The 26,550-nt window shown below is 48.4% G+C and overlaps 2 protein-coding genes across 14 annotated transcripts in view; one reads left to right on the top strand and one right to left on the bottom strand.

Annotated features, from left to right (window-relative positions):
• The window catches only part of S100PBP (S100P binding protein), a 38,933-nt gene extending 26,093 nt beyond the window's left edge, over positions 1 to 12,840 (top strand). For 7 of the 8 annotated variants that reach the window (XR_012000079.1, XR_012000078.1, XR_012000077.1 and 4 more), the window contains 2 exons: positions 8,242 to 8,329; positions 10,196 to 12,840. Coding sequence is in view for 5 of the 8 variants with exons in the window: in XM_072750354.1 (XP_072606455.1) it covers positions 8,242 to 8,329; positions 10,196 to 10,337 (230 nt within the window). In the remaining 3 variants the exon portion in view is untranslated. Of the gene's footprint in view, positions 1 to 6,032; positions 6,621 to 8,241; positions 8,330 to 10,195 lie in introns of those variants that run through there. The other variant, XM_072750355.1, reaches the window with a different exon arrangement.
• Positions 12,841 to 16,145: 3,305 nt separating this feature from the next.
• FNDC5 (fibronectin type III domain containing 5) lies at positions 16,146 to 24,742 on the bottom strand. Of its 6 annotated transcripts, none has more exons than XM_072750356.1 (7): positions 23,618 to 23,746; positions 23,313 to 23,421; positions 21,882 to 21,997; positions 21,181 to 21,379; positions 20,752 to 20,841; positions 18,571 to 18,704; positions 16,146 to 17,674 (listed from the first exon to the last, which is right to left on the bottom strand). In XM_072750356.1, the coding sequence occupies exons 4-7, from the start codon at positions 21,362 to 21,364 to the stop codon at positions 17,636 to 17,638; spliced, it is 447 nt and encodes a 148-aa protein (XP_072606457.1). In that variant the 5' UTR covers positions 21,365 to 21,379; positions 21,882 to 21,997; positions 23,313 to 23,421; positions 23,618 to 23,746; the 3' UTR covers positions 16,146 to 17,635. The 6 variants fall into 6 exon arrangements, with proteins under 6 accessions (XP_072606457.1, XP_072606459.1, XP_072606461.1 ...); XM_072750358.1 differs by having other exon boundaries at positions 16,146 to 18,233; positions 23,618 to 23,744; XM_072750360.1 differs by having other exon boundaries at positions 23,275 to 23,421; positions 23,618 to 23,742.
• Between the last annotated feature and the right edge of the window lie 1,808 nt (positions 24,743 to 26,550).

Raw genomic sequence — 26,550 nt, 5'->3', positions numbered from 1 at the left:
GAGAGCACAAATATGGGGTGAGGGGCAGAGGGAGAAGCAGATTCCCCGCTGAGCAGGGAGCCCAATGTGGGGCTTGATCCTGGGACTCCAGGATCATGATCTGAGCCAAAGGCAGACGACACAACGATGTGAGCCAACCTGGTACCCCCATATCTTTGTGTTTTAAAGTATATGTTTTGTGGTGCCTAGGTGGCTCAGTTGGTTAAGCATGTGACTCTATTTCAGCTGAGGTCATGATCTCAGGGTTGTGAGGTCAAGGCCTGTGTTGGTCCCAGGTGCTGGGTGTGACAGTCTGCTTAAGATTCTCTCTCGAGGAGATTCCTGGATGGCTCAGTGGTTTAACACCTGCCTTGGGCCCAGGACATGATCCTCGATCCCAGGATCGAGTCCTGCATCAGACTCCCTGCATGGAGCCTGCTTCTTCCTCTACCTGTGTCTCTGCCTTTCTCTCTGTGTCTCTCATGAATAAATAAAATCTTTAAAAAAAAAAAAAAAAAAAAGATTCTCTCAGGACGCCTGGGTGGCTCATGGGAGGCTCAGCAGTTGGGCGTGTGCCTTTGGCTCAGGGCGTGATCCTGCGGTCCCAGGATGGAGTTCCACATACAGGCTCCCTGCGTGGATCCTGCTTCTCCTTCTGCCTTTGTTTTGCCTTTCTCTCTGTGTCTCTCATAAATAAATAAATAAAATCTTTTGAGAAAAAAAAATTCTCTCTCTCCTTCTTCTCTCCCTCTGCCCCCCTCCACTCCAAAATAAAATAAAACAAAATAAAGTGGATTTCTGGGAGACACTATATAGTTGAATCTAGCTTTCTTTTTCCAGTCTTCCAGTCTCAGTCTTTTAATTTGAACGTTAGTTCAGTTAGTATGGCTGGTTTTATTTATTTTTATTTTTTAAAAGATTTTATTTACTTATTCATGATAGACACACATGTGAGAGAGAGAGAGAGGCAGAGAGGCAGAGAGACAGGCAGAGGGAGAAGCAGGCTCCATGCAGGGAGCCCGACCTGGGACTCCATCCATCCCAGGACTCCAGGATCACTCTCTGGGCCAAAGGCAGGCGCTAAACCGCTCAGTCACCCAGGCATACCCAGTATGGCTGGTTTTAAATCTGCCATCCTATTGCTTGTCTTCTATTTGTTTATTTGTTCTTTGTGTCTTCTTTCATCTTTTCCTGGCTTTTTAAAGTATTTTTTAGTATTCCATTTTGTTTCCATGGTTGTTTTATTACCTGTACCTCTTTTATTTTTAGTGGTTGTTCTAAGGTAGTAGTTCTCAAAGTGTTTGGCCTCAGGACCCATTTACAGTCTCACAAATTCAGGACCCTAAAGTTTTTGTTTATGTGGGTTACACCTATCTTTACTCCTATTGAAAGTTAGAACTGAAAAATGTCTCTTTTTTTTAAGATTTTATTTATTTATTCATGAGAGACACAGAGAGAGAGACAGAGACGCAGGCAGAGGGAGAAGCAGGCTCCCTGCAGGGAGCCTGTTGTGGGAATTGATCCCCAGTCTCCAGGATTACACCCTGGGCCGAAGGCAGGCGCCAAACCGCAGGCGCCAAACCGCTAAGCCACCCAGACGTCCCTTAAGTCTTTATTAATATATTTAAAAATAAGCTCACTGCATGTTAATATAAATTGTTTTTAATAAAAATATTTTTTAAAAAGTAGACTCTGTTCCCTACATGGGGCTTGAACTCATGACCCAGAGACCATGGCAGGCTCCACTGACAAATCCAGCCAGGCACCTCTACGAATTTTTTTTTTTAAGAGAAAGGGAGGGTCAGAGGGAGAGAGAATCCTAAGCATGCTTCACACCCAGTGCAGAGCTTGACACAGGGCCTAATCTCACAACCCTGAGATCATGACCTGAGCCAAGATCAAGAGTCTAACGCTTAACTGAGCCATTCAGGCACCCCTAAAAATAACTTTTTTAAAACAAAACCAAAAATTGAGGGAGAAGAATGGCATTCAGATTTTCATAAGTCTCTTGTAATGCCTGGCTAGATCCTTACATGTAGTTCTATGCTCTGTATCATGTCAGATAGCCTCTTGAGAATTCCATAGCAGGCTTTTGAGAGAATGCAAGTGGAAAGGACAAATAACATCTTAATGTTGTTACGAAAATGATTTTGACCTTGTAAAGCCTCAGAAGGGTGTCGAGAGACTCTCAGGGACTCTTGAACACACCTTGAGAACTACATTTCTATTGTTTACCAGTCTACCTTCAAACAGTACACCACTTAACATATAAAATAAGGCCCTAATAACAGTACACTTCCAAATCTCCAGGAGTTTTTTGTTGTTGTTTATTAATTTATTTAAGTACTGTCTACAGTCAACGTGGGGCTTGAATTCATTGACCCGAAGACCAAGAATGCGTGTTGTTCCGACTGAGCCAGCCAGGCACCTCTCCATTCTGTTTTTTTTTTTATGCTATTGTTTTTATACATTTTACACATACACGTATTTTTAACCCTTCAATACATTATTTTTACTTTAAACAGTTATCTTGTAAAGACTTTTTTAAATGAAAAAAGTCTTATATTAACTCACATATTTACCATTTTCGGTGCTTTTTGCTTTTGTTTTATTTACGAAGTGTGTGTTTTGCCTTCATTTTTAAACTTTTTATTTTGAAAAGTTAGAGACTCAGAGACAAGTTTCCAGGTTTACCTCCAGGTTCAGGTTTCCCTTCTCACAGGAATAATGAGTCTGAGCAGTCTGAAAACAGTTGTTTCACATATTTTGTCCAGTTTCTAGTTACTTACAGTGGGACGTAAGCCCATTCATCTTGCCTAAAAGTAGAAGTCTCTGCTTTGATTGTTAAAGGAGATCATAAGCAGTGATGGTTACTATATACATTCTGCTTCTGCATTTGGCATTATTGTTGAGAACATTCATATGTCACTCAGTAGCCCCCATCTAATACATCAGAAATTAGTTATAAATGTAATAATGCCTATTTTTTCTTTTTCTTTCTTTCTTTTTTTTTTTTGCCCTGTCTGCAAGGAAAATAAGTCAAGATTTGCACTAGACCATCGCAGTTTTGTTGGCCTAGAGGTGACACATTTGCATTCTTGTTTTCCAGTTAATCTTTTTTCCTTTTTTTTTTTTTTTTTTTTTAAATTTTTTTTTTTTATTATTTATTTATGATAGTCACAGAGAGATAGAGAGAGAGGCAGAGACATAGGCAGAGGGAGAAGCAGGCTCCATGCACCGGGAGCCCGACGTGGGATTCGATCCCGGGTCTCCAGGACCGCGCCCTGGGCCAAAGGCAGGCGCCAAACCACTGCGCCACCCAGGGATCCCTCTTTTTTCCTTTTTATTCGTGTATTTATAAAAGCAGTAGCTTGCACCCCTATAGCACAGTTTTTTTTCTTTCTTTCCCTTCTCTGTTTTAGGTATTTTTTTGATTGCAAGGAATAGAGACCTTGTGATTGCCTTTAAGTAATTGAGTTTAAGGATTTATAGAAGATGGAGATTAGGCACTTAAGAACATAATTAGTTCTTATAGTAAAAAGAATCAGCCATGGATCCAGGCCCCATTCCCCCTCAGAAATAGGTGCCTTTGTTCCCTGTTCAGGTTTTCCTTGCTGAGTTATTCTCATTCCTCTAATCCTTCTCTGTGACCAGTGCTTCTACTGCTTTCCATTAGCTGCCTCATGTGTCTGTTGTCTCCTGGAGCCCTGTCTGTGTGTTGTTCTCTCTCATTCTCATTACTAAAGCCGACAGTCACATTCCAAAAGAGAGTATCTGATTGATTGACTTAATGACCTGTTGATGTCAGGCTAGCTCTTATGTCATTAGCGAGCTAAGAGATTCTCTGTTTGTGGGTCATGTGACAATTAAACAGGGTCATGTACAAAGTATGGTGGCATCTAAAACCTGTCAGAAGGGCCGTTGGCAGAGCAAGCATACAGCATCTTCCATTCCTCCTTTGTAACAATTGATTGACCTAATTTATTAAGGACAGTTATTAGACTGGATTGTCCCCAAAACTAGCCAGCTACTATTTATAGACTAAGGTTTAGATGAATTGCTTATCTCATTCCTGTAATGTTAAGGGTTTTTTCCTTTTACTTTCATTCTTAGATGAATTTCATTCTTAGGCACAAAACAAAGGACAGTCTTCGCCACCTTTTAGCCACAACTTAAAATAAACCCATGGTACTGATTGTTGGTCCAAGAAAGCCCATCTGTTAGAGACTGTGAAGAGAAAATTCAGACGTTTCCATTCTTGTCAGCATCTTTAAATTTGGCAGAAGAGATAGGAATTATGAGCTGAAGTAGGGTTTTGGATTATTAGCTCCACCTGGGTTTGAATCCTGGCCTTCTCATTTACTAGATGATAGATGAGTATGCTTTCTAAACTTCAATCACTAATAAAATGGAGATCATGGTATTCGCCTCATGTGATGGTTAGAATTGATAGGGTGAATGCAAAGCAGTTAGCAAAGTGCCTGGCATGTAATAAATGCTTGGAATGTAGCTCACATTATCTCTAGATCATTAAGTTTTATTAAAAAGAGGTTATACGAGTCCATCAGTAAGTTCTTATTGCTAAGGAAAACTAACATTTCTTGGTGTATGGGCAGAGACCTGATTATTGAACTTGTTTACACAGTGCTGTGCAAGGTTCCAACTGGTTATATACAGAGACATACTGTGATATGATTCTTGCTTTCTAATCTCCACTATGAAATATCAGTCCCAGAAAAATTTTTAAGGGAACTCCACTCAATGGTATTGTTGGAATTCAGGTTCTGTTACTGTGTGACCTTGGGCAAATTATTTCTCTGTGCCTCAGTTTCTTCATCTGTGAAACAGGGAAAATACCTCATAGGATTACTATAACAGTGAACAAGTGAGTTAATATATGTAAAGCTCGGGACGCCTGGGTGGCTCAGCAGGTCGAGTGTCTGCCTTTGGCTCAGGACATAATCCTGGATTCCCAGGATCCAGTTCTGCATCGGGCTCCTTGCATGGAGCCTGCTTCTCCTCCCTCTGCCTGTGTCTCTGCCCCTCTCTCTGTGTCTCTCATGAATAAATAAATAAAATCTTTAAAAAAAAAAAAAAAATATATATATATATATGTAAAGCTCGTAGGACAATGTCTGATAACATGGTAAGTGCTATGTATAAGTTGCTACTGCTAGATTATGACTCCTGGCAGTTTAATTCTTGAAGCCTTCTTGGGCTTAACTGACCAGTTTTTTCCCCCCTTTAGTTTAAAGTGAATTTATGTATGTATGTATGTATTTATTTATTTGACAGAAAATACAAGCAGGGGGAGGGGCAAAGGGAGAAGCAGACTCTCCTCTGAGCGGGTGCCCCCCCACGCCCCGGGGCTCAATCCTAGAACCCTGGGATCATGACCTGAGCCGAAGGCAGACGCTTAACCAACTGAACCACCTAGGTGCCCCAGGATAGGTTTCTTTGTTGGGGGGCTTACAGTATATCTTTAGCCTCCATCATCAAGGCAATTTTATAGGATCTAGCTGGTAAGAGATGAGCGAGCTGAAGGACATGGTCTACAGATAATCTCATTCCATTTTGAGATTGGACACCACGATATCTGTGTCTTGCAACCCCTCCTTTGGTGATGCTTTGGCAGGAAAAACATACCTCGAAAGTCTTACAAAGCTGATTTTTTAACTCACTGAAACATTTTTTTTTACAGGCCTAGAATGAATAGGGTGCTAGTGATTTGAATGTAGGATATGGGAAAGGCAATCTGAATTGAGACCTTTGATTTTAGCTTAACATATCCAGCAGGCAAGGGGTTTTCTAATCTAAAGCTACTTCCCTTTCCTTTTTTTTTTCTTTTTAAAGATTTTATTTATTTATTTATTCTTGAGAGACACAGAGAGAGAGAGGCAGAGACATAGGAAGGCTCCCTGAAAGGAGCCTGATGTGGGACTTGACTGCAGATTGCGAAATCACCCCCTGAGTGGAAGGCAGATGCTCAACCACTGAGCCACCCAGGCGTCCTGCTACTTCCCTTATTAAAGGAGAATTTTTTTTTTTTTAAGATTTTATTTATTCACCAAAGGCACAGAGAGGCAGAGACACAGGCAGAGGGAGAAGCAGGCTCCATGCAGAGAGCTCGACGCGGGACTTGATCCGGGGTCTCCAGGATCACGCCCTGGGCTGAAGGCAGCACTAAACCGCTGAGCCACCCGGGCTGCCCTTAAAGGAGAAATTCTTTTGTGGTTTTATATTTCCTTCTCAAGAAGTGAGATTAATATGTTTTCTTCCCATATTAGTAAGATAAAACATCTTTTCATTATGTTTATTGATCATTTGTATTACTTTTGTGAATTCCCTATTTGTGTCCTTTGACCTCTTTTGTTTATGAAGAGATTACTTCTGTAGAATAAGGGCGTTAAAACTTTGCCAGCTCTGTTTCAAATATATTTTTCATTTTGTTAATTGTCTTCTTTTACCTTAGGTTGTTATTTTTTTAATTTAACTGCACAGAAGCTTGTAATCTATAAATTTTTCCTGAAGTATGTCATCTCATTCTGGTTAGAGAATTTCTGTTGGGCGTTATAAAACATGTCATAGTTTATGTGTAGACTGATCCACTTAATAAACACTTTTCCCTACAGAGAGGTGATTGTCACATGATTTGAAAAGTCTTTGCAAACTAACATAGGCTTGTGGCTGTAACACCATAACAGTAGCTAGCACATACTGCACAATAGCTTTTGTCAGGCACTATGCTAAATCTTATATATACTGTGTTCGTAATATTCACCTTCATGCTGGATAGTATTAATGTCTATATTTCATAGATGAGTCAGGTGGGCCTAGAAGAAGTAAAATGATTTGCCCAGGGTCACAGAGCTAGTTTAGTGTCAGGATTGGAATTTAATTTAACTCTGTCTAATTTTAAAGTGTATACTTTCTCTACAAAGCTTGACTTCTTGAGGCTTCCAATAATTAGAGTGGTCCTAAAAGTTAAGTAAATATCTTTCACCAGAACTTGAAAAGATGGTACGTTAGCCTAGATGAACTACTTTTGATTTCTGAGAGTGTAGTGGAGAAAGTAATGAGAGGTGTGTAAGCTAGTCGAAAGAAAAGTCTCTACTGTCCTGGGTAGTAGTTTTCAACGTGTGGTTCCCAGGCCAGCAGCATCAGCATCACATGGACATTTATTAATGCAAATTCTTAGGTCCCACTGGAGACAAACAAAATCCAAAAACTCTGGGGTTGGGATCCAATAATCTGTTTTATAATACTTCTGTTGATTATGATGAATGTTAAAATTTGAGAACCACTGGTCTAGGGAAATTATGTTGTTCTCTCTGATCATAATTTCTGTTTTTGTGAGCTTTAGCCCAAGTCTCAGCCCTTATGTGCAAAATTAGCATTATTGGATGGTGGCAAATGCATGGAGTCAAACGGGGCTAGTTTTGAGATTGGTTTAATTAGCACTTAAGGCAAGCCCACTGCTGTGAGCCACAGTTTGCCATCTCCAAAAAGATGTTCATAACATCTATCTCCATATGAGATATTTATTAGAATTAAATGAGATAGTTTGAAAAGTGCGTAGCATCTTGCCAGGCTCCCAGGGGTTTGAGAAATTGCCTCCAACAATTGTTCTTGTTTAGCAAAAAGCCCCAGCTGCCGTCTATTCTCAACTTCTCTTGTTTTTTGAATGTATTTTGCTGTCTTGTATCTCTGGGCCTTTGCATTAGCTCTTTCTCTTGGATACCTGCACCCCCACCCCTCTTAACCTCACTAACTTCTAGACATCCTTTTGATCACTGCTTCTGGTTTACTTCCCCTGGAGAGGGCTTTCTCAAATCACCACCCTCCAGTCTCTGTGCTCACATAGCAGCCTATGTTTCTCCTGTCACTGCACTCATCACAAGATTTGGAATCGCCTGTCTCCTATATAAACCTAATTGAGGGCAAGTACAGTGCCTTGTCTATCACTATATTCTAGGGACCAGTAAAGTTCCTCATATACTGTGGGAGCTAGGAAGTGTTGAATGAATGAATGGTGGCTGTCATTATTGCTGCTCCATCATCATCATCATCATCATCATCATCATCATCTGAAAGCAAGCTCCCCTCTCTGGCTTATAGTTTTTGTGCTGACTGCTTGTGATAATCATAGATAGTATCAGGACCAGTGCCTGTTTTCTCTTTCCCTGAAAACACATGCTTTGATCTAGGCTGACATGGTAGTTCACTGAGCTGCTTCCTAACCACGATCCCTCTGTGTCACAGGTGCCTTGGGGGAACTGTATGCCTTGATGGGTCAAGTTCATCATATGCAGAACCCAAAATGGCAGCATCCTTCGGACCTCACCATGCGGTGAGTGGGTGATTAGGAGGAGGAGGGAAAGGGTAGAATTTGGCTACAAGAGGAATGTGGTGGGTAGTTCAGGTGTAATTGTTTAATTCCAGAGGTGGGAAAAGAAACAGTATAATAGAATAAGAAGTGAGCTGAAATTCAGGAAATGGGTTCTGTTCTAGCTTTGCAGTTTATAATGTAGCTATATGATTTTGATCAAGTCATGCCACCTCTTTGGTCCTTACATCACTACAGCTAATAAGTTGGACTTACTGATGTCAGAGGGCCTTTCTATTCTGAAATCTTCTGGATTCTTGATGTAGTATGGCTTTACAGATTTATTCAGTTACTTTGATCCAGATACTGAGAAACTTTGGAGTCACCTTGACTCCTTTCTCACCCCATATTCAACCTATTAGCAAATTTGTAAGCCCTACATATAAAATATATCCCAAACCTGATAATTTCTCATCATTTTCACTTGAACTCTTGCAAGTCTCCTACATGATCTCCCTGCTTCTGCCTTTGCCTGTCTACTATTTTCAATTCAGCAGCCAGAGATTCAGATTCTCTTCTTTGCTCAGAATATTCCAGTGGCTTTCCATGTCACATTTCCCATCTTCATGATCCCCTAGAAGGACTATGGCCTGGGCTGACATGGTTAGCTTGCTGACTGCATCTCCTACTACTCTTCCTCTTTCACATTCTGCTCTAGTCCCTCTGGCTTTGCTATTTTTCGAATGTCACACATGCTCCCACCTCAGGGCCTTTATACTCAGTGTTTCCCCTAGAGTTGCCAAAATTATAGCATCATTTTTCTGGTAGGATTGTTATTAGCATTAAATGAGGTGAGGTATTTAAAGAATTCAGTAAGTACTTGCATATAGGGTTAGATAAATGTCATAAAATGTTTAAATTATTTTTAACTCTGGCTGCTCACAATCACTTTTGGAGATGTCTAAAAATGAAGATGTCGAGACCCTGCCTCAAGGGATTCTAAGTCATTATGTCAGGGAGTAGGGGCAAGAATCTACCTTTAGAAAGCTTCCCAGGTGGTTATTAGGAATAGCTGGAGTTGAGAATGAGATCACATTACCTCAGAGGGTCTTATTCAGAATCCCAGCCTAAAAGACTGGTGGTGACTAAAGAAGATCAAGAAACTTTACTTTGATTCCGTGCTATTAATTATTCAGTCTCTAAACTTGCAGTGTGATACTCACATGATGACTTACCTTCTCTGGGAATTTTATTCTAATTTTAACTCCTGTGTCCTGAGCAACCTTGAGCTGTGTCAGACAATGAAGTCCTGATGCAAGCAATGAAATATAGATCCTGTTTTAAATGTTCCTTGAGGGAGAAAATATTTTTTCCCTACTAAAACATTATTATACGTCATATATTAGGTTTTCTTAATATTTGTGAATATGGCACACTTCACCATAATACCTGTGCAGCAACTGGTTTTAGAGTTAGAAGGAAATAGCACTTACTCTTGTGCCTTTCTTTTCTTTTAATTTTTTTTTTTATTTCTTCATGTGAGAGACAGAGTGAATGAGAGCATGAGTGAGGGGGAAGGGGAGAGAAAGAGGGAGAAGCAGGCTCCCCACTGGCAGGGAGCCTGACGTGGGGCTGGATCCTAGGGCCTTGAGTTCATGACCTGAGCCTAAGGCAGACGCTTAGCCCACTAAGCCACCCAGGTGTCCCACATTGTGACTTTCATATAAATAAAATAGTATAAAATTTCTAAAATTAAGATTGAAAGGTAAAATCAATATCTGATATCCAAAAATAAATTCTTAAGATAGTTGTCTAGGCCATTTTCTGTGTACAAATAGCCATTCCAGCTGAAACTCTCCTCTTGTTTTTATTTTCCTTCTCTCCTAATAGAAACTACGCTCGGTTCCGGCAGAAACCTTTGCAAAGATACAGTCTGACTCAGTGGGTCGACAGGAACATGCGATCCCACCATCGTTTCCAGCGTCTCCCGGACTTCCCAGCGAGTCCATTTGTCTCATCCCATCAGCAGTGAAGGTCCCTATCCAGGGTCCTGTTCAGAGCAGCATCTCATCTTCTGCTCTTTTGTGCTTTGTAGATTTTGAATTTTATTTTTCACAAGATTTTTATTTAAAGAACTTGTCACCTTTGGAAATTCCCATTGCTGACTTGAGAATTTTTTTTTGTATAAGGTCCTTCTTGTTTGTCTGTGTGCATGCATTTAAGCACTGTTAATTTTTTATTTTTTTATTTAAATCAAAGGTGGCCACTTCTTGAAAGCCAGCATTAAGCCAGAATACCTAGGCTCAAGCCAAACCCCAAATGCAAACCCCCACCTCTACACAGAGGTGAAGTCTACTTCTGGTGCCCAAAAGAAATCATCTTGTAATCTCCTGTAAGGAAGAGATTACCAGGCTGCAAGCCAGTGTGAATTATTGCTGATGACTTATAAATGGACATAAGTCACTTTTATCAACCCCTCTTACTTTTTTATTTGAATCTCCGAGTACTTGTCAGTATTTTAAAGTTGGTAATCCAGGACATTTGAAGTAGGATGGAACAGGACAAAAATCCTGTTGTAAGGACAAGTTAAAAGTGTAAATGTTCTCTCCTTTTTGTACTTACTAGCTGCCTTTATTTATTTATTTTTGCTCCCCCACCCCCATTCTTTATTAAATTTGTTTTGCACAATAGATTTATAAATCTTACACATCTTAGCTCTGACATAGGACTGCTGACTAACCCTTGTTAATCTGTGGTCTTGTGACTGATTGTCTTTTCTGCCTTTTCTCAAGGATTTTCCTTCTTTTTCCCTGGCGACCATTGTGCTCCTTAGGTTCTGTTGATATGTTCCTGTATCCTGTTAGACCCAGATATGCCTCTTAAGAACGCCTCCCTGCTCTCTTCATCAAGGAGCTTCCCACATAGAGTCTTAACTCCAGGACAGGTTAGAAAGCCAGTACTACTGAGGTGTGAGTTAGTCTTCAGTTTCATCCACTCAGCTCCACTTTCAGTCTTGAGTTGATGTGTCAGTCCGTAAGCTCCATCCTGTGGGAGAGACTTGGGAGAGGCGCTCTTTTGTCTCTGTGATTAGTTAACAAGCAGTGCCTCTAGCTTCTGGATGTTACCATTTTCTTTGGTCATACTCCTGGGACACAGTTTGACAGAACTGCTCCTGTGGGTCTAATGTATTTGTGATTAAGCCTGTGTACAAAAGCATTACCTGATTTTAAGGTTTGGTATTCTAACTTAAGTTGATGGACTTTGTGCAGCCAGCCTGGTGGATGTCTGAGGAGTTTGTTCTCCTTTCTTTACAGACGGCTTTAGACGTCTTTCGGAAGGTCTTGCAGTCGGGCATTCATGCTGTTGCTCACCCTCTTTGAAGGCTGGGACATAGTTATCATAGCATCGCCTGTGGTGCCGGGCTAGCAGCCTCTCTTGGGTTTTGTTGGTTCATCAGCCCCACCTTTGTATGTGAGAACCCCATCTTAAATACCCTACCCTGCTTTAGAAACTGACTTGGTGAAGGTTTGGTCATTCAAGCCACCAATAAACTTAGATGGATGTCCCTAAGTGTTTACTGTTTTTACCTAGGTGAGGATTCTCTTCCTTGGACATTAGGTTTAGATTCTAGGACCAAATGCAAAGTTCTGTTCAAAGAGTCAAAATCTATTATTTTAGTTGGCATAATGGACATTTACTACATTATTCACTTTTCCAGATTTCCCTAAATTAGCATGATGGAGTAAGAGAAGCAGACATCTACCTTTGGAATGACAGCATAATAAAAATTAATTGTAGCTGGAATAACTAGCACTGTAGCTGTCTAGTTCTCCACAGACAACCCAAGGAGTGAAAGGACAGCATTTCGCTTAGGCTCATGTTCCTGCATTCCTGGTACAGGAGGGTTTAAGTCTGAATGTGTAATGGCAGCATTGCCTTTGCCAAATCAAATGAGTGACAGGTTAACTAGAAAATGTGACAATCACATTTCCTCTTTGCTCAAATAATTCTGTTTTTCCAAAGCGTTAGCAGCTTAATTAAATCTGTTGGACTGGGGGAGGAGAGAACTGTTCTCTAGCGGTTAACATGGTATTCTTGAAAAAGAAAAAAACAAAGCCAAAGAAAACTCATTATCAGGCATGTTTGCCTTAGAAATCGTTGTGGGTAAAATCTGGAGTTCTAATCTGTTTTTAAAGCTGCATATCTCATATGTGGTCTTGGGCTCACAGTCTAGTATTTCCTGAGTTCTTGAGTAAGGGTTATGTGCATTTAACTGCCTACCTAGCTTTCTTCCTTCAGGAGACATTTCTCACCACAGTGGTCTTGACAAAGAGTAACAATGTGCTATTTACAGAAGTTTACTTATAAGAGCCTGCAATAACCTATAGCTTTGCATCTCTCACAGGCCTGATTGACTTGAGTTGTCAGGATCAATTACGAAACTGAAGTTTGGTGCCTCCTCTTTATCATGTTTTTTCCCTTGTAGCAGTTGTGTTTAATGTCATTAAAAAGAAATAAAAGTTCTTGTCGTGGCACATGTACTGTGACCGTCTGTTGCAGGCTTTGAAAGGAGGGTTCCATCCTTTTCTTGTGTAGGCAGGTTAGTGGGGTCTGGGCGGGGGTGGCAGTTAGTAGAATGTGGTACTGGGGAGGCGAGGGTGCACGCTCCCTATTCTTTTGAGGGTAAATTACAGTGTTGAGAAAGGCTTTCTAGCAGTCAAGAAATGTTGAAATTGATTGGGATTTGCAGCTACATATAGTGCATGTCAGGAGCCTGACATAGGGGAAGCCTGAAATATCACTGTGCTGCTGTTTTTGCAGAAGGGGGAGACGGCTCAGCCCGATCAAACAAACACTGCCTCACATTCCTTCCCATGGCTGTGTGGTTGACCCCTGTCTGCCTCTCCCAAACTGGTGCTGATCAGGGAAGAAGCTGAGTTAACCCAGAGCATTCTCCCTTTGAAGAAAGGAATATGGGAAACCAGAACTGATCATCCAAAATTGATGGTAGTTCTTAATCCAACTTCTCCAGAAACTGACTGCTCCTGAACCTGGGATGCAGGTGGAATAAGTGTGGGTAGATAGGGGAGACACAGCGTTCCTTACATCCCTTTTGTGAACCTAAGCTTCTTAGATTTACCCCAGGAAACAGGATGAAGGCAATAAAAGCTTGTCACCTATATTAGCCAATGCTTATAAAATCTCAACTCATGCTGAGTAAATAAGTACCAACATGTTTGGACAGACTCTGTCTTGCTGTTACATAAGTTTTGTCTAATGGCTGTTCTGTAGTCCAGGCAAAAGTTTCAATACAAATTTGCTAAACACTCAGTTATTTAATACTGTCTCACTCTGAGGTACTCCTAACCTATACATACCCATTTTGTTTCTGTCAGGTGCAGATCCTTTGTCTAGTAGTTGCTTATTTCCTTTTTAGCAATATGTTACTGCAGACATCAAAGGTTTCAGGGACCAGGCTGCATTCTCTGAAGTGGTGGTGTTCCTTACTTACCCTTAGTTCATTTTTATGTTATGGAAAAGTGAGGAGGAGGAGAAATGGACCTTCTCTCAAAAGAATGGGGTCATTCTCTAGCTTGTTTGGAGCTTTTTACAGGGAAAAAAAAAAAAACCCAACCATCTAAAACTAGAAAGCAGGGTTCCCTGCTTTTCTTTGTGTTGTCCTGCTTTTCTAAGAGAAAACAATTATTCCTAAACTGGTCCTAAGGTATGCTTGCTTTGTATGTCAGAACACCTGTCAGGAAAAAAATTTCCACTTGTCACAGGAAATATCAGCTGGTCAGCAGTGGAATTCCTTAATGAACAAGCTGCGCCTTTTCAATCCTCCCCACCTGTCCTTCTCTAATGACAACTGGAACATGTCACAGACAGAAAATCCGACCTTCCCCCAGCACCCATTGAGATGGGGGTGAAATGTAACCTTTTGGACAACCTGTAAAACCCCCCATGTAGTAGTCCAGAATCATTATCATTATCATTAAAGGAACTATTTGTATATGAGGATCTCCTCCGACTTAGCTTCAAGTGACACTTGAGGGTTTGGAAATATTGTACTGATGGAGTTTGGTGGGGCTGGAGCCAGGGCGTGTGTCCCATTTATGGAAGCAATTTGTTCTTGGAGGCCACTTAAAAGCAAAATCCTAAAACTCAAAAAGATTTCAAAAAGGTGAAAAGTAACATAACAGTCTGAAATGTCACATGCCTGGAATGGTACGATACTACATGTTTTTATAAAGGGCTGAATTAGAGATCTTAAAAGTGGATTCTAGAAGAGGCCACTCTGAAAAGCCTGGTTTGAAGGAACAGGATCAGAAAGGGGAAAGGACTCTTGGCCCACACAAACAGGGTTCTTCTTCCTCTCCCAGACCTTGGGGTTTTCCCTCGTTGCTGGGAGGAAGGCCCCCTGGCACCTACTCCAGGTGGTCAGTAGGCTCTGGGGTGCTGTTCTTAACCTTTTTCTTGACAGATAAGGAAACCCACCCCCCCAAAAGTAGCTGCCCTGAAGGGTCACTTGGGGTCAAGGCAGAGTCCCGCCTCTGTCCAGCATCTTCCCACAGGCCCTGTGTGGCCTGCAGGTCAGGCCTCAGTCTCTCAAGAACTTGCCCACCCCTGTTCCAAGTCAGTTACAGGGTTATACTGTATACAATGGCTGGTCCAAGAAAAACTCAGTTGTAGAACTTGGGGTTTTAGGGAGGTAACTAAAGGGAATGGGGTTTATCTAAACCAGAAGTGTTCATTAGTCTCCCGTCCCCCTTAACCCTCTGCTGATGTGCTACCAGCACTGCTAAATTTCCATTAGCAGTGCTTGCTGGTCCCATATGGCTATCTGTAGGTAACTGCTGCTGACTCATGGGCGTCTCCACCAGGTGGCACTAGATGGACACACAAGACAGAGGGCCCAGCAAGGACCTCTCTCGTGTTTAGAGTTCTGGGTGCTGGCAGATTTCCACTTTCCCACCCAGCCTTTAAGACTTGCTTTCCTCGGGGATCCCTGGGTGGCTCAGCGGTTTAGTGCTGCCTTCAGCCCAGGGCGTGATCCTGGAGTCCCAGGATCGAGTCCCACATCAGGCTCCCTGCGTGGAGCCTGCTTCTCCCTCTGCCTGTGTCTCTGCCTGTGTCTCTCTGTGTGTGTGTGATTCTCATGAATAAATAAAAATCTTAAAAAAAAAAAAAAAAAAAAAAAGACTTGCTTTCCTCTTGGAACCTTCCAGAACAGTCTACCCTAAGTCCTGCTCATCTGACCTTTTCTCTCCAAACTCTTGCTGGCTCTGGACAGGAGTGTTCGAGGTGTACCGTTTACTTACTGGTTTGCTCATTGGCTAATGACATCATTATTCCACCCTTCAGCCTGCTGTTGGGATCCTAATGATGTTCCTTTAACCGCCTCAGACAGCATGCTGGGAACACTGGGCTGCAGCAAGCAGCTTCTGCAGTTCCTCTTCCTTTCCCTCCCCACCCTGGGGAGAAACTAGAATTGCATTCCTTCGGTCAGGGAAATCACCCAGCCCCACCCAGAGGGGAAAACCCTTCGTTCTAAAAACTGAGCCACCAGCCTGTGTACCTGTGCAGCGAGGCAGCCCAAGCTTGAATTTGGGGGCCTCAGTAATAGGATGATGGAGAAGCTATTTTCTCCTCCTACACGTGCACCCCCATCTGTTCGAGATTTCCCTTCCAACTCCAGCTTGGCTGGCAGGCATGTCCCTAAGAAGCTGCAGGCCAAAATGGAGAGAGAGAACTGACTCCCTCCTCCACACATCCTGACTTGCTGCCAATTGCCAGAAAAAGAGGGCAACATTTGGGCATTTACCAGAAGACAAGGATGTGCCTTTTCATTTGTCTTTTATTTTCCATTTAAAAAGAGGTTATTGCTCTAACTGGATCAGAGGTAAGGACCTCTCCCCTAAGGAGCTTTGGCCTTGCAGCCCCATTCAGCAGGGATGGAAGTCACAAGACAATGAGTGGAGCCTCATGCCCTCCCATGAGGAAGCCCTTAGTATTGCTGACATCTGCCTTTCACCCTGTCTCTCTCCTCTCTCCCTGTGCTGTCACACCGGGGCGAAGCAGAGTCGTGGCTGACCGAGCCAGTAGAGCTCTTGTAGACCGGAAGGAAGGGGCGGTCATTGGGTGATGGCTTTCAGCTCTCTGGCTTGGGGGCCACTGCTCTCATCATTCAGTTCAACAGGTGTTCACTGAGCGCCTACTGTGTGCCAGGCTTGTGCTAGGCGCAGTCCTCCCACACGCCCGTCCTTAGCCACCAGCGGAAGACGCAGAGGCCCATCTCTTCCCATGCAGGCATTCAGCAGCCGTAACTTGTCAGTCCTAGGGGAAGAGTCTGCCTTCCCTTATCAAGCACCATTTTTTTTGTTTTGTTTTGTTTTGTTTACCAGAAAGGGGCAGTGGAGAGAGAGACCTGTCACCTCACACCACTCAGGCTCTAGGGAAGGACATGAGGACCCTGGGGAGCTTTCACAGAACCCTGGATGAGATGGCAAGATATGGAGACCCCAGGGGCCAGGGCTGCTCTGACTGTCCACGGTAATGGCTCAGGCCTGCCTTCCAACAGCTTCTACTCCAGAGTGGGTGATTCAGCTGCCCCCAGGATGTCCCACGTGGACATACCTTTTCAGTTGTGTAAGCCGGCATTGTTACAACTCCAACAGCCTCTTCCGAAAGAAATGGGGCCAGTACCTTCCAGGTCTCTTTCCTACTTCGTCTTCTTAAGACTCCAGACTGAGGATGTTACAGTCAAGATGAGGGCCAAAGAAGACAGAGGCCTCAGGCAATCAGTTCGGGGAATTCCTCTGCCCTCTGGAGTGAAGCCCTTCAGTTGTGTTTTCCAGAGAGATAAGACATACCATCTTACACACTCGCAAAGTTGTGCATCACACCACAAACAAGTCCTTGATGGCTGGATCCAGAAAAAGGCTTGCTGGCAGCCATGACCCTGCCCCATGGCTTCCCTGATGGCTCTCGGTCTGAAAGACACAGCTGGAGTCGGTCTGGGTGCTTGTCATCTCCCAGGAACTTTGTGCATTTTCTCAGGGAGGAAGCCAGTCCAGGAGAGGCGAGGAGGCAGAAAGAAGGCTGTGTCTCATGCAGCTTTGCCTTTTCCAGAATGGGGCCAGGCCTTTTAGTTTTGTGGCTTGTTTATTTTTTGCAGAATTTGGGTTTGTAGTTCAGCCTCCTTCACCAGACTAGGATGGGGAAGAGGGAGAGCTGTGCCTCCCCCCACCGCAGTCCCTGTCCCTGTGCCCATGGACCTGGGGACCAGCAGAGAAGAAAAATGAAATCCTTCTCCCTGCAGACAGGCAGTCATGCTTCGATGATGTTCACCGAGGGCTTGTTTGGAAACTGGGAGGGAAAAAATGAGAGAAGCAGCCAGGGCTAATTGAATAGACTTCTTGCAAGGTTGGAGATGGGAGAGGGCACGAGAAGAAAGGAAGGAAGGGCTGCCTCCTAAAAGCCCGGCTCTTGTCCCGCGTGGAAGGGAAGGAGTAGCCCTGCCTGCATGTCTCATCTCTCTGCCTTCTCAGACCCAGCCTTCGGCCTCACTCACTTAGCAGCCAAGACTGGGTGCCAGGCCCCCGGTTCCCCCCAGCAGAGCCATCCAGCCGGCTGGTTCTCTCACATCCTGCAGACCCGCCTCAGAGCGCGGCCCCGGCCACTGACACTGTCGAGGTGCTTCTGGAGATGGGGATTACTAAGAGGCTTCGGGAAAATGCCCCAGAAAGAGAGAAGCCAAGAGAGAGGACAGTAAGCCAGGGGGTGTGAGGAGATGGAGGGAGGAGGAAATGTGGAGTGGGCCAGATGTTTGTTTGTTGGATAATCATCGTCAGAACCATGAGATCCTCCCACTTCTCTACCGTCTCTTCTGAGCTGCTCAGAGCAAGCACTGACAAGGTTGTCATATCTGTTTTGCAGAAGAGGAAATGAAGGTAGAAAGAGGTGAAGCACCTGCTCAAGGTCACACAGCATGGCAGGGACAGAAATAAGCCCAGAACCCCCTCTTTGTGCTGTCCCATACCAACCAAGAATTCTCCCCTCCCCAGTCACACTGCATTCTGTTAACCACACTGGCCCCTGGCACCCGGCAAGAGGAGAAGGTCCAAAATCAATTTGCAGCGTCCCTGGTGTCACGCAGGCTGCAGCGGCCAAGCTTGGCTCTGCCGGGCTGCAGCCCGTCCAGCCCTCAGCTGACCCTGCTATAGCCCCGGGGCCACCCACCCAGACCCGAGACGTGCCCTCACCTTGCTTCGGAGAAGACCTCCCCCTTGGTGCTCCGGGGTGCTGTTTTCTGATGCGCTCTTGGTTTTCTCCTTGTTGTTATTGGGTTCATTGTCCTTGATAATGTCATACTGGCGGCAGAAGAGGGCAATGACACCTAGGGGGGTGGGAGAAGGATGAGGAGAGCAGTGAGAGGCCAGAGCTCGAGTCCCGCCTGCCCGCTTCATTCCCACTGGCACCTGCCAAGCTCCTGTTAGATACTGAGCTCCAGATGGCCTCTCCCCTACACCACTGCAACGGCCTGCCTCTGGTTCCCATGTCCACCTGTCCCCCACCAGCCGTCTCCTTCGCTGCTGCTGGGCTGATCTTCCCACGATGCCCATCTGATCCCATCTCCCCTCTCCCCTACAGCTCTCCTTTCCAGTTAGGGGAAATAGAAACAGTAACGTTTGCTGAGCGTGTGCCAGGCCCTATGCCGTGCGCTGACAATGCCCATGCCACTGAGTCCTCATTATCACCTCCAGGTTGCCAGTGAGGAGACTGATGCAGAGAGCCTAGGAACCTACTCAAGGTCCTGAGGCGGGAGAGCTGGGACGTGCACGCCAGGGCCTGCGCTCGGCTAAATGTTTACTGTTAGCAGACAAAGAATATGTGAGCGTAATAGTTTTTGAAAGTCAGATACAATTATGGAAGCCAGCTCCAATTCTGGTAGGTGTCTTCTCCATTTTTACCTCTATGCTTTATTTATAGTGCTATTTCTTGATCTATCTGTTTTAGATACTATTTTGACTTTTTTTTTTTTTTTCTATTTTGACTTTCTATCTTAGGTACAGGGTAACACCTTCCCCCTACTTCCTTTCTCGTCACCCTGACAGACTCACATCATAATCTTGGGTTAGTCCACTATGTTTACATCATTACGATTATGTAAATACTGTCTGCACTGAGTCTGATAACATACCATAAACCTCTTTTGTACAATCCTTTGTTTTTTTCTGCCTTTTGTTTTTACAAGTGTCTGTTTTTCGATATGTCTACACAACATTTTTTCCAAATGCTTCTCCAATACAGCCTGCCCTCTCAACCACCATGCTAATACAGCTCTGGCATGGTGTTCAGGTCCCTCAAAATGGGCTCCAGCCTACTTTAAAGCCTCACCATCCTTGACTGTCCCCGTTTCTACTTCTTCTCTTGGGTCATAGCTGCACTGAACCAGACTGTGCTGAATTTGTTCCTTATTTTATTTATTTGAGAGGAAGAGAGAGCATAAGAGCAGGGGGAGGGAGAAGCAGACTCTTGGCTGAGCAGGGAGCCTGACGTGGGGCTTGATCCCAGGACCCTGAGATCATGACCTGAGCCAAAGGCAGACACTTAACTGACTGAGCCACCCAGGTGCCCCTGAATTTGTTTCTTATACATGCTGTCATCAGAACACTGTTCCTTTTTTGGCTGTCTGGTGACTTCCTATTCATCCTTCAAAGCTCAATCCCCATGTTTCCTCCTCTCTGTGTTTTTCCTGATTTCTACTCCTAGCTCTAGAATTAATTCCCTCGCCTCTGCCCCCATACATGGCACTTATCACATTGAATTATAGTTAAGTATGGGCCTGGCTTCTCCTAGACCCAGTTCCTTGCAAGCCCAGGGCTCTTTAGTCATGACTACAGTACTATTACCTGGAACAGAATGGCCATTCAGAAAATGCTGGTTGAGTACAGAGATGAAATTTGTTCTTTATCAGAGGGTAGCTCACAGACAAGTGGGAACAGGGAGCCCCAAGGGCCCAATGACCTCAGCTGGGAGGAGCTAAAGGGAGGGATGAGCAGTACATTGTGAGAGCAGTAGGCAAAACAACCTTTCTCATGGATGGATGGGGGAGACCTAATGGAGGTGGTCACAGAACCAGAGCTAGAAGGATGAGCAGCGTAAGAGGGTCCCAAGCCTGGAGCACCTGAAGGCCCAGCCCATGCTCCTGCAGCCATGGCTAGAAGGTACGAGTCCACCCAGGTGTCCAAACTATTCCGGAGGGAATGAAGGGCAAGCGCTCAAATAATCCGAGGCAGCTCTCAATCGGCTAAATTCTTTGTGAGACGTAAATTAGAGAATGGGTCCATCTCTCAGCTGTCTCCACTTCCCGGAGAGAAGGGGCCCAGCCAGGGGCCTCCGCTGCCCAGAGGCCAAGCGAGGAGGGGCCTGGAGGCACTCACCGGCCCACATGAACAGGACCACGACGATGATGAGCACCTCACCGGTCCGCAGCTGTTGGCTCCCTGCCATCTCCTTCATGGTTACCTCATCTGCAGGGAGGGAGACACTAGGTCCGAGGTTCTTCTCATCCCCAGCCACCCCTCCAGGGCCAGCCCATGAGCTTAAATGTTTATCTCTATAGGTACCCAGACACCTAATAAAGAGATTCGAGAACATGCCGATGGCTACTTGGGACAGCAGCAACGTGGCTTGACCCAACGCTGAGAGTTGATATGCCCACTGTCTCAGGGACTAGGGTGACAGCCTCTCTTGGCCACTGCTTTACTAGACAACAGGGGCTTGGGGGCACTGGTGCTTTCCTCCAGCCACCCCCTACTCTGGCCCTGACCACAGCTCACGCCACCCCCACTAACAGTGCCCCGGCCTACCTTTGTTCTTGGACGCCATCTTCTCAGCCTCGCGTGGGGTCTTGAAGAGCACTGGCTCGCTGGCGGGGCTCTGGCCCTGAATGGAGATGGCCTGCACGTGCACAATGTACTCGGTGTCCTCTTCCAGGTCCCAGAGGGCACACGAGCGGGTGGTGGTGTTCACCTCCTGGATGAAGCGCAGCATCCGCACATCCTTCTTCTGCCAAGGCAAACCCCAGGCCCGCTGCAGTCAGCGCCCTGTCACCGACCCCGCCCTGCCCACCTCTCTGGCGATGACCGGGCTCACCGGGCCGCTAGCTCAAGCCTTTACACACACAGGCTTCCCCACGCACCCCTCATCTCCATGGGCAGCTATGGCTCTTGCCACTCCATGTTACAGAGAGGGAGACAGTGCGGGTGCAGAGAGCTTAGAAGAGTTGCCCGATGCTGTCTCCCCAGTGAGGTCTTGCACCGCGCCCGAAACTCAGGTCTGTGTAAGATCCAAACCAGGTCTTTGATTCCCAGTTTCCAGTCAAAGGCCTGGGAGCCCTCCTCACTGATCATTCCCCTCTGGGGTCCCTATTCTAAGCCATATGTGCAGTTCTTCTGCCTCTGTCTCTCTTGCTCTCTGCTCCTTTTCCCTTTCTACTTCTGCACACCCCCCTCCGCATCCCCTGCTACTATCCCGATGTGTCCTGCCCTCCCAGACCCTCGAGGGCTACCTGCTGAGATATGGCAAATCCGATGACCACCTCATCCTCCAGGACGTCCCAGCTCACCACCGCAGAGTTGGCCTTGAGGTGCCTGACAGTGACATTCACTGGGGCCGAGGGGCTGTCTGGGGGTGGGGAGGCACCTGAGCCTCAGCACCCCCTGCCGTGAGGCCCAGGCCCACTGTCTCCTAAGTGGGAACCTAGGGAAGGCTGCACGGTGGGGGAAGGAAGAACGCAAGGCCTCCGAAGGGGCTGACACACGGGTCTCAGTTCGTTAGTAATTGAAGAGCTATAGCCCGAGAGGCCCCGGGCTCTGCGTGTCCAGGGTGAGGAGCCCCTACTGGTCACATTGGCCCTATTAGGGGTCCAAGCTAAAACAGATGGGCCTGGGCTGGGGCCAGATCTAATGGAAGGGTGTTAAGAGGTTGGGGGGGTGGGCAGGCACAAGGGAGGCATCGGTGGCCAGGGCTTCGAGACCTGAAAGTTAGTCTGATGAAAAGCAGTCAAAAGGACTCCCAGTCCAGTGCTCTTTCTACAAGACCACACTGTCAGGTGAGTGACCTTGAGGGAAGGAGAAAGACCCAGAGGTGGAGAGGAGCCAGGCTAGGGTGAGGCCTGGGTTGGGAGTGAGGATCAAGGGTTGGGAGTGAGGTTCAAGAGAGGAACCCCCATACTGTAATGAGGCAGACAGATGAAGATGGGGAGGGGTCTCTGTGAGCCTGTTAGCCTGTTCTCCACATTCTGCCAGCCCTTGGAGGCAGGAGGGAGGTCACTCAGAGCAGGATCTGTGGGGGGGGGGGACCATGAGTATAGGGCAGGTAGGGTCTTCTGCATGTGGGAAGGAGATGAGAGCGGGTCAGTTGGGAAGGGAGTAGGAGGGAGAGTGAGGCACAGAGATGGTGGAGGGCAGGAAGAAGGGCTCTAGGAGAGGGGCCTTGTGTCTGTGACCCCAGGGGGTGAGTGCTGCAAGGGGAAGACCTGGCCCTGAGCAGCATCCTGCACCCCACAGAGGAGTGGACCCGAGGCCCCAGGGGCTGGGCCTGGGGCGACAAAGCCATCCCTGGAGACAGAGAGAGACAGAGGGACACGGACAGGTGGCAGCAGACACAGAACCAGAAAACAGACAAGTGGGCTATCAGGGACAGACGTAGAGGAAGCAGGGGGGCGGGGGGAGAGGGAGGGAGGGAGAGAAAGCACTGAGCCACAGAGGGATGGGTAGAGGGAGTGATGAGTGAGGCGCCAGAAGCCAAAGGGACAGACACGGAGCCTCAGGAGAGGCTGGGCTGGGTGAGGATGAGGCCGGCACTCGGCACTCGGGGCAGGCCGGACCCTGACTGCAGCAGGCTCAGGGGTCCACCCCACCCACCCCGAACCCGGGGGTGCCAGTTCCCATCCCCCTCACACATGCTCACGCAGACTGGGACCCCATCCTGCTCCGACCTGCAGAGTTGTCCTGCAGGGCTTTGGGGACAGGGAGGGAGGCCCAAGGTGGGGGGACTGGTGTCCTCAGCTGCTCCCCGGGCCCGAGGAGGGAGCTCAGCTCGGGTACCTGAGGCAAAGGCCTGGGGTCAGGGCAATGGGATGAGGGGCCTGCGGACCACAAGACCCCAGACCCAGGGCTGGGGCGGCGGGGCCGGGGGTCGGGGCGGGAGGCGGGGCCTGGGGGTCAGGAGGCGGGGAAGAGGCGGGGGCGGGGGGCAGGAAGGGGCCGAGGACTCCCGCCCGCCCGGCCCGGGCCCCCTTACCCGCCTGCACCAGCGCGAGGCAGACGCAGCCCAGCCACAGGCGGAGCGCGGCGCGGGGCGGCCCGGGGCGCATGGCGGCTCCTCCCGCCGGCCGGCCCGGGGCGGCGCAGGGGGACGCGGCTCCGGCGCCCGGCGGCCGCTGGCGCTCGCGCTCCGGCCCGCGGCCCGGCCGCCCCGCGCCGCCCCGCGCCGCCTGCATGTCGGCTCCGCGGACAGCGACTCCCGCGCGGCGGCGGCGGCGGCGGCGGCGGCGGCGGCGTCCACGTCGGGCGCCCGGGGGGCGGGGCGCCCCCGCTGCGGGGAGAGGCGCGGGGCGGGGTGAGGGCGGAGGGCGCCCCCGCAGCCGCCCCTCCCGGCCCTCCGGCCGCCCCGGCTCTCCGCGCTCGCCCGCGCGCCGCCCCTGTGCCCCCGCCCCCGCCCCGGCCCCCAGCGCGGCCCTTCCCCGGGGAGGGGGAAGGCGCCCCGAGACACAGCGGGTCCCCCGGCCCCCGCGCGGGCCCGCCTGCCCTCGGCCGGGGCTCCCCGCCCGCCACCCCGCCGCGGACCCGAGGCCTCGCCGGCCCGGACGGACGTGAGCAGAGCGGAGCGTCACCGCAGGGAGGGGAGTGGGGGGCCAGAGCGCCGAGGAGCTGCTGGGGTGCATACAGCAGGTGCTCAGTGTTGCCGCGGCCGGCCGGGAGGAGGGCACCCTGACTCGCTGGAGACTTAGCTCGGGGACCCCGGCCCGTCCTTCCCCTCTGTGGGCCTCCATTTTTGTCCCCATGAGAGTAACAACCCGCACCGTCCTTCCAGGTCCCAGACACTGCCAAGAGCTTGACTTGCATCTTGCCCCTCCTTCTCACGGGACCCCTTAAGGGGTGCTCCGGGCCCCCGTGTGCACGGGAGACCGCAGCTCGGAGAGGTCACTTGACTTGCCCCACGACTCCCGGCAGAGCCAGGATCTGAACACAGGCTGATCGCACTCCCACGCGTGTGCTTGACTCGACCGTGTCCCCACCCAGAGGGAACTCACCCACCCCACCACCCCTGAGATCCCAGAACCTGCGTGTGCCAGCTTGCTCCTCAGCCAGAGAACAATCTGGAACAATCTCTTCCCAAGAGCGAGGGAGGCAAGGGTGGCTCCAGCCCCCTCCCCCACCGTTCTAGTCCCGCCCGGTGCAGGGAGCCGGGAAGGAGCTATTGACTCTAAAGTGCAGGGGGCTTTGGGGACTTGGCAAGTAACCGCCGTTAAGAAAGGGCGCGGATGGCTCCTTCCCACCACCTTGGGCACACCCATATGCCTCCTGCTGTGCCCACCTCAGTCTCGCCCCCTCTTCTGCCCAATTCACCCCTTTTCTGTCCTTGAAGAGGCAGAGAGCTGCACCTGCCCCGGCCTCCCTAACCAGGGAACCTCCGGGCCAGCAGGCAGCGAGGGAAGCCCCCACCTGGGGCACTTTCCAGCCTGAGTCCCAGCCAGAGAAACAAGGCTGAGGAGGGAAGCACAGACCCGGCCCTGCATCTCCAAATGGGCCCCCTCCCCCTCATCTGAAATTCTACCATTAGGGGGCATTCCTTTGGCCCTTAGAGGCCTTTTTGGTCTCCCAGAAGCTCCTGGAAGGGGCTAATCCTTTTTGAAAAGGGACACTTTGCAGAGTTATCCCACCAGAATGTCTTCAAAATCTCCCTCGCCCACCATTTTAGATTGAGAAACTGAGGTCCAGAGATGGAAAGAGCTCCCCGAGAGTCACAGAGTGGGGTCGGGAGCAGCAGTGGGCCCTCTCCTCCCGGTGCCCGCCCCAGGACTCTTGCACTGACCCCCAAAGTTTCTATGGGTCACCTTGGAAAGGGCAGGGTGAGAGGAGGCTCCGGGGTCTTACTGGCCCCTCAGGACCGCCAGGCCTGCTCTGCGTGCCAAGCTGAAACCCCCGGCCCCACGGGCTTCCCCAGCCACATACCTGTGCTGAGGGGAGGCGCAGTTGGGACCTCCACCTGTTTGGGGCAGGAGCCAAGGAACCCAAGCACCCCTCTCTCCTCTCTCTCTTCTTTCTCTCTCTCTCTCTTTCTCTCTCTTCCCCGGCAGCTGCCTTCCGCCCCACCCCGCCCGGCCCCGCCCCACCAGCTGCAGCTTGGCCCCTAGGGACCCCCAACCCCAGCAGGCAGGAAAAGACAGCCCGGGGCTCGCAGGAGCAGCTGGAGGCTCCTTAGGCCTCCTCGCGGGAGCCAGCAGGAAGGAGAGGGGTCACTTAGAGGTCACAGAGTCCACTCTTGTCCCCGTTAGGGCGAAAAGGAGAGAAGGGAGAGGGTCCGGGGGGCTCTGGAGTCCAGTGTAGCGCGGGGGAAGGGGGAGTCTCGGCGCCACCTGCTGGCCTCTCTCGGTATAACCCCGGGTAGATGTAGGGCACCGGGAGGGGGGGTGGCAGTGTCTAAGGCTTTGAGAGGGAGGGGGAAAGTGGTTGAAGGAGGGCGTGAAAGACAGGCAGGATTCAGAGAGTCGTGCCTGTGGGGGTGCAGCCCTCCCAGGCCCCAGGATGCATGGGGTGCTTGGGCATTACCACCGTTCTGGGAAAAGCCTTGATGCCTGGAGTCTGGCATTCAGGGGAAGCTGGGTAGGAGACAGGAAAAGTTGGGAGGATTTAGAGCCCCCTGGTGATCTTGGGAGGGGGCTCTCAGGACCAGTTACTGTATGGGCACCATCTGTACACCATCTCTTAGCACAGGGCTACAAGCAGTAGGCACTCAATAAATGTGTGTTGAATTTATGGAATAAATTCTCTCTTGCAACATATATCTATTGAGCACCACTTATGTACCAGGCTCCGTGCAACATTCTGGAAATACAGCCTTAGAATGAACGAATGCATGAGTGATGGGCCTCCGTCTTCCCAGGCAGCGCTGGACTCCATTCGGGGAGGACTCCACAGGCATCTCCCAGGGGGCTGGCTAGTCCTGAGCAC

Source organism: Vulpes vulpes, chromosome 2 (assembly GCF_048418805.1).
Source record: "Vulpes vulpes isolate BD-2025 chromosome 2, VulVul3, whole genome shotgun sequence".
NCBI lineage: Eukaryota > Metazoa > Chordata > Mammalia > Carnivora > Canidae > Vulpes > Vulpes vulpes.
The sequence above is the reverse complement of the archived record's forward strand: the minus strand, read 5'-3'. Positions and strand labels throughout refer to the sequence as shown.

What these genes read in the sequence shown, in the direction of transcription:
- FNDC5 (XM_072750360.1), bottom strand. Translation starts at nt 23,690, where the DNA reads ATGCGCCCCGGGCCGCCCCGCGCCGCGCTCCGCCTGTGGCTGGGCTGC. An exon ending in CCCAGTCTGCGTGAGCATGT is followed by an intron (nt 21,998 to 23,274) that starts GTGAGGGGGATG and finishes CCCCACCCCCAG; the next exon opens with ACAGCCCCTCGGCCCCAGTG. An exon ending in GGTCCTGTTCATGTGGGCCG is followed by an intron (nt 18,705 to 20,751) that starts GTGAGTGCCTCC and finishes CCACCCCCCTAG; the next exon opens with GTGTCATTGCCCTCTTCTGC.